At 40.8% G+C, this 12,113-nt stretch overlaps 1 protein-coding gene across 3 annotated transcripts in view; it reads left to right on the forward strand.

Annotated features, from left to right (window-relative positions):
* Cdkl2 (cyclin dependent kinase like 2) overlaps nucleotides 1–12,113 on the forward strand; it is a 29,216-nt gene that overhangs the window by 4,089 nt on the left and 13,014 nt on the right. For 2 of the 3 annotated variants that reach the window (XM_036201163.1, XM_036201164.1), the window contains 5 exons: nucleotides 5,787–5,981; nucleotides 7,773–7,951; nucleotides 8,915–9,027; nucleotides 10,900–11,045; nucleotides 11,418–11,506. In XM_036201163.1, the coding sequence (XP_036057056.1) occupies nucleotides 5,787–5,981; nucleotides 7,773–7,951; nucleotides 8,915–9,027; nucleotides 10,900–11,045; nucleotides 11,418–11,506 (722 nt within the window). The remainder of the gene's footprint in view (nucleotides 1–5,786; nucleotides 5,982–7,772; nucleotides 7,952–8,914; nucleotides 9,028–10,899; nucleotides 11,046–11,417; nucleotides 11,507–12,113) is intronic. The other variant, XM_036201166.1, reaches the window with a different exon arrangement.

Consider the following 12,113-nt stretch of genomic DNA (forward strand, 5'->3'; position numbering starts at 1 on the left):
GGCGGTGCACATTGCTGGGGGATGTCTTTCTGTACTCTGTGAATATATTTTGTTCCCACTGGTTAATAAATAAGCTACTTTGTCCTGTGGCAAGGCAGCTTAGAGACAGGCAGGAAATCCAAGGAGAGAGACAGGCAAGAGAAAGGTGGAATGGGGAGATGCCAGCCTGCCATCCCAGGAGCAACATGTAATGGGACGCAGGTAAAGCCACGGAACATGCGGTGACACATAGATTAATAGTTATGGGTTGAGTTAAACTATAAGAGCTAGCTAGCAAGAGGCTTGCCATAGGCCATGCAGTTGATAATTAATATTAAGCCTCTGAATGATTATTTTTTAAGTGGCTGAGGGACCATGGGGCTGGGTGGGAACAGAGGAACACGGGACTGCAGGGCTGGATGGGACCTGAGAAAACTTACGGTGCACACATCTTTATGTGTATGCACATGTGGAGGGCAGAGGACAGTCTTAAGTGTTACTACTTAGTGGCTGGCCACCCAGGAACTTGCCAAGTAGAATAGACTGACTGGCTGTTGAGACCCAGTCTTCATGCCTTCACCTTCCCACATGATACCACACACACCTGGCTTTTTATGTAGGTTTGGGGATCAAACTCAGGCCCTTGTGCTTTGCTGACTAGCTGTCTCCCTAGCTCTGTGTTTGTTTATATTTGTTTTGTTTATAACAAAATTCCAACTTGGGGTACATGCCTGTAGTCCCATTTACTGGGGAAGTAGAGGCAGGCAGGTCTCTGTAAGCTGGAAGTCAGCCTGGTCTACAGAGCTAGTTCCAGAACAGCCAGGGCTATATAGAGAAACCCTCTCTCAAAAGAGGCAACAACAGGGGCTGGAGAGATGGCTCAGTGGGTAAGAGCACTGACTGCTCTTCCAGAGGACCTGAGTTCAATTCCCAGCAACCACATTGTGGCTCACAACCATCTGTAATGAGATCTGGTGCCCTCTTCTGGCATGCAGGCAAAACATGCTGTATACATAATAAATAAATGAACCTTTTTAAAAAAAAGAAAAAAAAAAAAGAGGCAACAACAGCTATAGGTGGGGTTTGTCTTTGGGACCTCCAGCTCCCCAATAAATGACATAGAGAATTATAAATGCTTGGCCAATAGCTTAGCTTTGTTACTAACTAGCTCTTAAAATTTAAATTAACCCATATTTCTTATCAGTGCTTTATCATGTGGCAGTACCTTATATAGCATGCTCATCTTCTCTCTGCATCTCCTTGAGACCTCATCCTCGGCTGTCTTTTTGTCCACAAGTCCCACCTAGCCTCTACCTACCTAGTATTGGCCATTTAGCCCTTTATTAAGCCAATGAGAGCAGCACATATTCACAGTGTACAAAAAGATTGTTCCACAACATTTCCCCATTTTTGTCTAATTGAAAAGGAAGGTTTTAACTTTAACATAGTAAAACTATATACAACAAAAACAGTTATCAAATAAGAATTACAGTTACACTATCCAGTTCATTTATATTTGGCAAATTTAGAGAAAATACTCTATTATCCAGCCTGATGTACATAACAAGTTCCAAGACAGCCAAGACTACATAGAGAAACCCTTGTCCCAAGCAACAACAACCCCCAAAATTCAAAGGATAATTATCCACTTATATAGTAGGTGTAAATGATCCTTAAAGTATTTCTTTTCTCTGCATGTGTCTGTCAGTCATCTGGTTGTCCCCTGTGCTGCTGGTCCCACAGGCCATCAAGAGCAGGACTCATTCCTCAGCACAGAGTTGTCCTGACAGTGTTAGAATGAGTATGGTACAAGCCAGCACTAGGAAAGGCCACGAGGGCTGAGATCCAGAGGAAACAGAGGACGAGCTTCCAAGACACCTCTCCCGGTGGAGTCACAAAGGATATGCTAATGAACACATGAAATAATGCCTACATAGAAAACTCATTAGAAACTCAGTGCCCAATGTTTTTATTGGGGATTTGGCCATCTTGCCATTCCAATGTCTGTGTGTTTTTTCTCTCAATTTTTGTTGAAATATAATCATTAAAAACACTTACATATATGATAATATATAAGAATACATCAAAATGAAAATTTAAAACCTGAATAAGGGCCAGGTATGATGTCTCATGCCTCTAATACCAGCATTCTGGAGGCAGAAGCAGGTGGATCTCTGAGTTAAAGGCCAGCCTGGTCTACAGCCAGAGCTATATAGTGAGATCCTGTCTCATCAAAACCAAAACCATCTAGAATGGGTGAGATGGCTTAGCTGGTAAAGGTGCTTGCTGCCAAGCCTGAGGACCTGAGTTCAATCCCTGGCCCCACATGGTGGAAGGAGAAAATTGACTCCTGTACACATGCACATGCACATGTCACACAAATAACATATAATTTCATGAGAATATCACTCCCTGGTCGCTGCTGCCTCCCTCCCCTGCTGAGCAACAAAGCAGTTCAGGTTTATCCCGAACCTGCTCAGGACCAAGTGTTGTTTTCCTTCTTTGGTTTAACTACTTATTTTTTTTTTTAAAGGGTTTTTTTTTTTTTTTAAGATTTATTTTATTTATTATGTATACAGAAGAGGGCGCCAGATCTCATTACAGATGGTTGTGAGCCACCATGTGGATGCTGGGAACTGAACCCAGAGCCTCAGTAAGAGCAGCCAGTGCTCTTACCTGGGCTATCTCAAGCCCACCTCTCCTTTTGGGTAGTTTTACTATGATGTTTCTTTTCTTTTCTTTTTTTAAAAAAGATTTATTTATTTAGTGTATATGTAAGAGTGCTCTATCTGCATGTACACCCTTATGCCAGAGAGGGCATCAGATCCCACTATAGATGGCTGTGAGCCACCATGTGGTGCTGGGACTTGAACTCAGGACCTCTGAAGAGCAGCCAGTGCTCTTAACTGCTGAGCCATCTCTCCAGCCCCTACTATGATGTTTCTAGTGTGGGTATATTTTAATTTAGCATGCTCAGAAAATTCTTAGTATTTATTTAATTATCATTCTAGTCCATTCCTTTTCTAGTGTTTTAAGCTCCAATTAGCATATTTAACTTTTCCTTACTGACTGCCCCAGTTTGCACCCTCCACATCATGCCTTTGCCCACCTGGGCACTCTTTGGCAACGGTTGTTCCTATTTCTCATTTAATTCACAGCTTCTCTCCTCAATAGACCATTAATCTCAGTTACTGAGTTGCCACTTTGTAGTATTTTTAAAATGCTTTTAAAACAATGAAATATAACCCACATATAGATACAAAACAGTGTTCTCAGTTGGGAACTCCAGCTGGCTGCCCTAGCTTAGTTCCCCAGTTTCTGCTGATGTTGAAAGCACCTGATTTGAAGATGTTTTGCTATCTGCTGTCTGACTTGTTCTTTTATTTTTGCTTGCTATATAGACCTAATTGGCTTACTCATTCCCAACCAGATGCATGGCTGTCACAAATCATTCTCCACAGAACACACACCTAGTACTGCTACTCATATATTTGGATTTCTCTTTGTTAGCTTCCTGGTGCCTTTCACACTGTGTCTTCGGTTCTTTGTTAGCTTCCTGGTGCCTTTCACACTGTGTCTTCAGTTCTTTCACACTGTGTTTTCAGTTCTTTTAGTCCTTATTCTTTTGTCAGTCTTTAGCGATTATATGAAATACTGTACCTTAACTCACTAATACCCCCAAATGGCTGCTTTTGCAATGAAGATTCTTAGATTAGATTCTTGTGGGATGGTCACCAAAGAAGACTGTTTGGACATGGCTTGAAGCCTATAGAAAGACTTTATTAGGCAGCCAGTGACTCTATTGGGTGTTCGGGATTCCACTGTAACCCCAAGCCTTTCTCAGGGTGCACTTTTAAGCACAAAAACCATATCCTGGGTTGACATACTTCAACTAACAACAACAGTTAGCCAGAAGGAAAACTCAGAAGCCAACAAACAAAGTTAGTACACTCAGAGACTTTCCCAGAACAGTGGTCTTGGGTGGATTAGGACTTTTAGGTTTTGGCCGGTAGTGCTGTCTACATGCTGAGTTTTACTTCCATCATGGAGTCAGTTGTGCTAAGGTGCTGGAGCTGCTAAGGCCACAATACTTACTTCCTCCTTTTCATCCCTTTTCCCTTACAAGAGATATGTGTACCTTTATGTATTTTAGTTCCCTATGTTGTTAGATATTCATAGTTGGCATTTATTGGGATATATTTAAGATTTATCTTTTGCATTGCTCTCCTATGTTCCCTCTGTCTCTCAGCCTCTTACCTGGATCATTTTCCTTGTTCTAAAATAAATTCTTTAGCCAATCATGATGGCTCACGTTTATAATCCCAGTACATGGGAGGCTGATTCAAGAGGATAAAGGGGGGGGGCTGGAGAGATGGCTCAGAGGTTAAGAACATTGACTGCTCTTCCAGAGGTCCTGAGTTCAATTCCCAGCACCCACATGGTGACTCACAACTATCTGTGATGAGATCTGGGGCCCTCTTCTGTGTACATAATAAATAAATAAATCTTTATATATATAAAAAAAAAAAGGATAAAGGCTCTGCCTAAAAAAAAGAAAGCAAAGAACTAAATCTTTTATTTTCCTTAAAGCAGATATGTTAGCAAGAAATACTGTTCATTTTCTATATCCACAGTAAACAGAATTCTTACTTAATTACATCATGTTCACAATTTAATTCCACCATTCTGCTGACTCAATATTCCCATGAAGAGTTAGCTGTCTGTCTTATCGCACTTTTAAAAATTAAGATTTATAACCAGGTGTGATGGTGTATGCCTTTAATCCCATCACTTTGTGGAGGTAGAGGCAGATGGACCTCTCCAAGTTTGAGGCCAGCCTGGTCTGTGTATTGAGTCCCAAGATAGCCACACCAATGTAATAGAGACACTGTTTCAAAAAATAAAAATAAAATAAAATGCATACTTTCTGTTTCATAGCCATGATGCCCATATTTGTATAAGGTTTGTTCCTATGTGAAATTGATGTCCTCTTTTTTTTTTTAAATTTTTTATTTTACTTAAATACAATTTGAATGGCTGTCATATTACTGGATCACATATTCTAGTGATTTCTTCCTCTTAAAGGTGGCAACGCTTTTTTATTTATATCTGACGAGTGTCAGTCTGCCATTTATCCTACTCCTTTCATGTAGCATTGTTGGACAGATCTTGGAATAATCCCTGCCCCTTCTTTCCTCCTTCATGTTAGAAAGGAACTCAGGGCCTCCTTATATTAGGTAAGTTACCTGTTACTGAGCTGTGCCCTCAGCCCTTTGAATGGTTTTAATTTTTGATAATCTGGTACTTTTGGAGCATCTAATAATAAGAGGTTCATTGAGGTGAGAGGACAGGATTTTGTGAGGGTAACAGAAATCCACCATGGTTCATAATCATTTCTTTGTATTATAGGGCTGAGTATAGAATAGAATTCTGTTAACCTTAATTTCTTTAAATTTGTAATTTCTGGGTTTTTTCCTAATGACATTTTTTATTTTGTGGGATAGATTCTTTCCAGCAAGTGTCTCTGTGTGATGGTGACTCTGTCTCCCTTCCATTGCTAGTCTTTGGTGCATTCAGTTCTAGGGATGATGCTTTTAATTGTCTCTTTTCCTCATTGGCTTTATTGTGTTTTCTGAGAGAAGGAACAATATGCTCTTGGACTGTTATTTTAGAACTTGAACACACTTTTACAAGATGCACTGTTTATGCATTTTATTTATATATTTTTCCTACATTGGCCTCTTTTAAATAGTAGCTAATTGCTCATAACTTCACCTTCTAAAATTATTTTGCATTTTTTATAACAGCAACTGAGGCATGAAAATTTGGTGAATCTGTTGGAAGTATGTAAGAAAAAAAAACGTTGGTACCTCGTCTTTGAATTTGTTGACCACACGGTTCTTGATGACTTGAAACTATTTCCAAATGGACTAGACTATCAATTAGTTCAAAAGTATTTGTTTCAGATTATTAATGGGATTGGATTTTGCCATAGTCACAATGTAAGTATTAGGTATGATGCCTATTTTGCCAATCTTCACTATCTAGATACTAGTGACTTAGTTTAATGAGATATTTGTTTTGAGTTTGAACTAGTAACATAATTGAAATGGACTGTATTACTCTGATATTGAAATTTTTCTAAAAAATCGTATTTCCAAAAAAAAAAAAAAATCATAGGCCCTACTGAAAAGTTGAAAAGGTACACAATAGACACCCTATTCTTCCTAGCTATATTATGTATTTAATAGTTCGCTATAGTTACTTCATAGTTATTTATAGTCTGTATACTAACTAATTTTATAATCTTTGTTCATCTGTTAATTTACTAATCTCTAATACTTATGTATTTTAAAGTAAGCTACAGACATCAGTATACTTTTGTACACCAGTTAATTGTGTGTGCACATATCTGTATCCTTGCAAAATTTTTTTCTCATTAAACTTGTTTTCATGGGTCTCAAAATTCTGTGACATATTTCTGGTCAAGTTGTTTCCCTTAAAAAGTACTGATTTTGAAAACTAATAACTTAAAACTGTCATATGGACACAAAATGGTCCATAAAACATGTTCCTCTCCTTAGGCATTTCTAGAATTTGGGGTCATCTTCCAGCTTCCTACCAGAACAGTGATCACTCTTTTCATGAAGCCATGTAAGCTCACAAGCAGTGTGAGCTGTGTGACAGTACAGTACAGGGGCATAGCACTGATTTGCCCCCAGTGGTCCAGGATAATCGCCTGAGCAGTGAAGCCAGCTGTTTCCACTGGTGGGTCATTTTGGCTGTCACCAGCAACGTTGCGGGGTCTAACATATTTGACAAACACATTCTTAGCATTGAAGCCCACACTGTTCCCAGGAAGAGCTGCACTCAGAGCTCCCTGGTGCTGGTGCTTTTCAGCAGACAGTGCTTCTGCTGTGACAGACTGAAGCCAAGGGAGCCGCCCTGCAGGTTTGAGGACACCAGTCTTCTGTTGGCCACAGGGGCAGTAGCAACGCCACCAAGTTGATAGGCACCCTGGAGGGGCAAAGACTTGTCAGTTGGACGAGTTGGTGGTAGGAGTCAACCAAAGCTTCCATCAGTGTCCAGTGATGACGGTGTTGCCATGAACTTTTCCTTTCCCATGTTGTCTTGGAATTGGTGGTGCTCTGATGACAGTCCAGTTGTGAAAGGGAAATGCTCATTTTTGATGAGAGACCTGACCTCACTCTAATTTCTGATGAGTTACATCAGAGTATTAGCATTTCCTGACAGCCACACCATTTTACCTAGTCCACACTCAAATTCTCCTCAGAGGTCCCTACCTCTACTGCCCAGCCCCAGCCCTTTGTAAGCAGAAACTATCATAGCACCTGTTCCAGGGTTATTGTGTGGTAAAAGAAAGTATGTAAAACTCCATGTAGTGCCTGATACATGCCTGGTCGAGTGTTTGCTAACATAGCACCGTATTAAAAACCTATCATAAAGCTTATCTCTCCCATAGCAAACTTCCTTGACTACCCCAGTCTTCAACAACAGGTTTATTTCTTGGTCTTGACAGTAGTCATTGATTGAAAGTTGGTTTGTTGGTTAATGGTACATATGTTACTCAATGTCTTTGCTAGTTTAACTAACACTTGAAACGTAGATGCTCTCCTTTGTCCCACGGGGTCCCAGGGCTTTAAGCCCTGGAATAACTTTCTGTGTGTTGCACTCTTATAGGAACAGGCAGTGGTGCCCTGCTCATGGCAGGTATCCCCTAAAATTCATTTGTTTAACATACTTTCTGTTCTATGGGTTTTTTTTTGTCTTAGATCATACACAGAGATATAAAGCCTGAGAATATATTAGTCTCTCAGTCTGGTGTTGTAAAATTATGTGACTTTGGATTTGCACGGACATTGGCAGCACCTGGGGAGGTTTACACTGACTACGTGGCCACCCGATGGTACCGAGCTCCAGAACTGTTGGTTGGTGACGTCAAGTATGGCAAGTAAGAGTCAGGAAGGAGGGCGTAGAGCCTGCCTTTTGGAAAGTGGGACGTGTTTGTAATAAATGATCTGCTTAGCACTGAAAGGGAGGCCTGGGTTTAGTGCTTAGTGAGTGGTTTGTAACAATCCCTAGTGCTTTCTTTTTGGAAATTCTTTTTAAAAGTTCCTTTGAGGGCTGGGTGGCTCAGTGATGGAGTCCTTGCCTGCTGCAGTGAGATCCTGCTTTTATTCTGTAGGATGTCAGAACAAAAAGCTTGTGATACAACTTGGGGCAGATATACTTCTTTTAAAGGGAAAACGGAGTGATTTAATGGTCAGGAAGAAGTATATTGGTTAGTGTCTGCAGAGATGGCCAAAGGTTAAGAGAGTACAGAGGGCACCTGAGTTCCCAGCACCCCCACTGGGCAGCTCACAACTGCCCGCAACTCCAACTCCAAGAGGTCTGATGCCTCTCGCCTCCTTGGGCACCAGCACTTGTGTTTACACACCCCCACACACATACACATATTTAATTAAAAGTTAAAAGAGAAGTTTGTTTGTTTTGTTTTTGTTTTTGTTTTTGTTTTTGTTTTTGATCGAACCCAGGGCCTTGCGCTTGCTAGGCAAGTGCTCTACCACTGAGCTAAATCCCCAACCCGAGGAGTTTTTATTTATTTGTATTTTACTGTACTAAAGACCACGCTGATAACCTTAGAGTGAGTGATGTAGAAATGGAGGGTGAATAGGTGCTCAGTGGCATCAAGAGAGTCTTATTTTCTCCTTTAATGTCAGATGGTTGAAGTTTCTGGATATCTCACTTATTAAAATAGAGGGTTAGAATTCTTACAGAGAAATAACTCTAAGTGACAAGATTTACTGCTGTACCTCTCAGTGCCAAGAATGCCAACCCGGTGAAGTGTCAAGAAGATGCAGGCATAGGAAGGCATCCGAGTACCACATCTTACATCACCTCACCTTTTTTCCAGGGCCGTTGATGTCTGGGCCATTGGCTGTCTGGTCATTGAAATGCTCATGGGACAACCCCTATTTCCGGGAGAGTCTGATATTGATCAGCTACATCATATTATGACATGTTTAGGTAAGAGTATACATCTGTGACTTAAATTTTATAGCTTTTTCCCTGTGTGTGTTTTTATTGTTATTTAAAGTGTTCATTATTAAAGATGATACTTACATTAGGTGAAGGTAGGAAACACACATATGCACACACACACACACACACAAATATACATGCACTGAACACATACACACGTGCACACACAGACATACGTGCACACAGGTAAACACACCCACAAATGCATGTATATGCATGTGTACGTGCATGTGAGTGCACAGACACTCTGAGTCTCTAACAAGGCTGGTCAGTGTAAGAGAAAAGGAAGTGGCTGCTGAGGATGAGTAGACTCATGAATCCAACAGGCAGGAAAATTTAAAAATCATCTTAACAGAGAATTCATTATCGTACAACCAACTACCTTGATGTGGCTCAAAGTCACTGCTGATTTTTAAATGCTGCAGAAATCACACAAAGGCAGTGAAGTGAGAATTCAGAATAACTCAGAAATGTTACTATCCCAAGCCTGGTTCTGAATCACACTCACCTCCAGCCTCCCTGGACAGAAAGGAAGTAACCATCACTTTTTATCGATTGAGTCAGTGAGCATTTGGTGAAATCCAGCTATCCTCTTCATCTCTAGGATAAGATGAGAGACACAAAGACTTACAAGATAGCTTAATGTTGCCTTGCATTGAATTTTATTTTTGTCTTCTATTTTCTGAGACAAGGGTCTCACTGTGTAGCCCAGGGTGGCCTCAAACTCTCCATCCTTCTGCCTAAGCCTCTCAGTCTTTATGGCCTTGGTCTCCCAAGGCTGTGACTAGAGATGTGCATCACCATGTCTAGCTTCCCCAGATTTTGTCATTCCAAAGCTAGACTCTGAGCCTTATATTTGTTGGAATATAAAATTCATATTCAAATTCTAGATTTTAAAATGGAAATAATAAGAAGGTACTTGGGGTAATTTAATTATTTGGTTTTAAGTTCTGAGATTAAGAATTTATTAAGTATTACATCATTTTTTACAGTAGACTTTTCATATTACTGCTGTATTACTGGAGGAACAAGGGAGAATAGAGAGGTTGCATCTATACTGAATATGTACATTATTCTTTTCACTATTTCCTCAATATTGTATTTATATAGTATTTACAGTATATTAGTATAAAAAAAGTTTATAAAATTTAACTTTTTCAATTATAGAGCTCATGACATAATAGGTATCAAAGTTGAGAAAAAGGTTGAAGTGCTGAAACTTGAATTTAGATAGAGGTGCACAGTCTGTTGAATGAACATTGAATTCTCTTAGGGAGGAACTGATTACCTAAGTTAGATAGTGTGACTCTGTCTTCAGTGTTTGGGGCACAGGACACATTGTGCTGCTAGACAGAAGCAGCAGTGCCTTATCTAGAGATGCACAAAGTGTTCTCTGCCTGTCCTTCTTGTGTATTCACAAGTGTTCTGCTTATAGATGAGGGGCTGGAGAGGTGGCCCAGCTTAAGAGCACTGGCAGATCTTCCAGAGGACCTGGGCTCAATTCCCAGCACCCACATGGCAGCTCACAACTGTCTGTAACTTCAGTTCCAGGGGATCTGGCATCCTCACACAGATATACATGCAGGCAAATCACCAATGCACATACAATAAAAATAAATAAATTTTCTAGATGAGTATGTTACAAAAGCAGTGTTCATTTTCTTGAGCTGTCTTGTGTCCAGACCACTGTAAAGACTCCCAAGAGCCTTTGCAGGAACAGGCCTGTCTCAGGGTGACCTCACGTGCTGAGAGAGCCCCGCTGCCCACTAGCTGTTTTTCACCGTCTCCCTGCACCACCCTCTCTTCTCCATTCCTGTCGACTATACTGATGAAGATGGATGCTGGGTTTTTCCCCAGGTAATTTAATTCCAAGACACCAGGAGCTGTTTTATAAAAACCCTGTGTTTGCTGGAGTAAGATTGCCTGAGATCAAAGACACAGAAACAGAACCGCTCGAGAGCCGCTATCCCAAGCTCCCTGAAGTTGTGATAAATTTAGCAAAGGTAATTGTGCTTTTCCTTCTTTGTGATAGGAAATTCAGATAGGGTGGAGACTTGGTTCATGTATGTGCCTCTCTCTCTGTCTTTCCCTTTCTCTTCCTCCCTCTCTCCCTCCTAACCCCCTCTGTACTTGATCTTTTAGGTCAACAATTTCCTCAGATGACTTTAAATCTGTTCCTTGGAAAGTCTGCTCTTAGGAATTTGCACATTTATTTACAGCTGCAGACACTAAATGCTGGGTCTCTTTGAGACATAAGAACCACCGATGGTCACTACTGTGATTTGTGCTTTATTTTGTTCATTGGCTAGAAAGAATAAATCTAAATGTAGACAAGTGTTCTTGAAGACGACTTGTACATGTTCTTGATTTTTCAGAAATGTTTGCATATTGACCCAGACAAAAGGCCCTTCTGTGCTGATCTTCTCCACCATGATTTCTTTCAAATGGATGGATTTGCTGAGAGGTATAGTACCATAGTGCCGGCCTGTGCTCTGTGGGCTGTAGTAACCAGGGTCAAAGGAAAGTCGCAGTGTCTTATTTGTTACCACCACCTTTGCAGGATGTCAACTACCTATGTCCTAATCCATTCACCCTTAGCAGTAATGTAATTCCTAGGGGTGGCTTCCTGTATTTATTAAACTGGAACTGCTGGTTTTCATGAAACAGTTTCTTTTGGTGTTTTTTTTTTTTTTTCCTGTCTTCGGTGATGACATCAACTATTCAGGTCACTAATTCCCATGTTGCTGCATCTGTGCAGTTACCATCTCCTGTTGCTGCCAGACTCATGCCACAGCAGGTCCGGTGATGCTGCCAGTCCTGCCAAAGTACTGATGTGCTGAGTCCTTAAGGTGCCAGGCTCGTCGGTGCCAATGCTGCCGGCACTGCTCCAGATATTAGCCTTAGCTTTGCTGCCTGAACAAGAGACAGGGGAGGAGCGGCTGTGACAGTGCTGTGTGTCTGTGTGCAGCACAAATATAGATAGCATAAATACATATTTAATTATGTGTTTGCATGTGCATCTGAATTTGTTCATATGTGCATGAAGGTACTCTTGGGGGCCAGAAGAGGGC

The sequence above is a fragment of the Onychomys torridus genome, chromosome 10 (assembly GCF_903995425.1).
Source record: "Onychomys torridus chromosome 10, mOncTor1.1, whole genome shotgun sequence".
In the NCBI taxonomy this organism is placed as follows: Eukaryota; Metazoa; Chordata; class Mammalia; order Rodentia; family Cricetidae; genus Onychomys; species Onychomys torridus.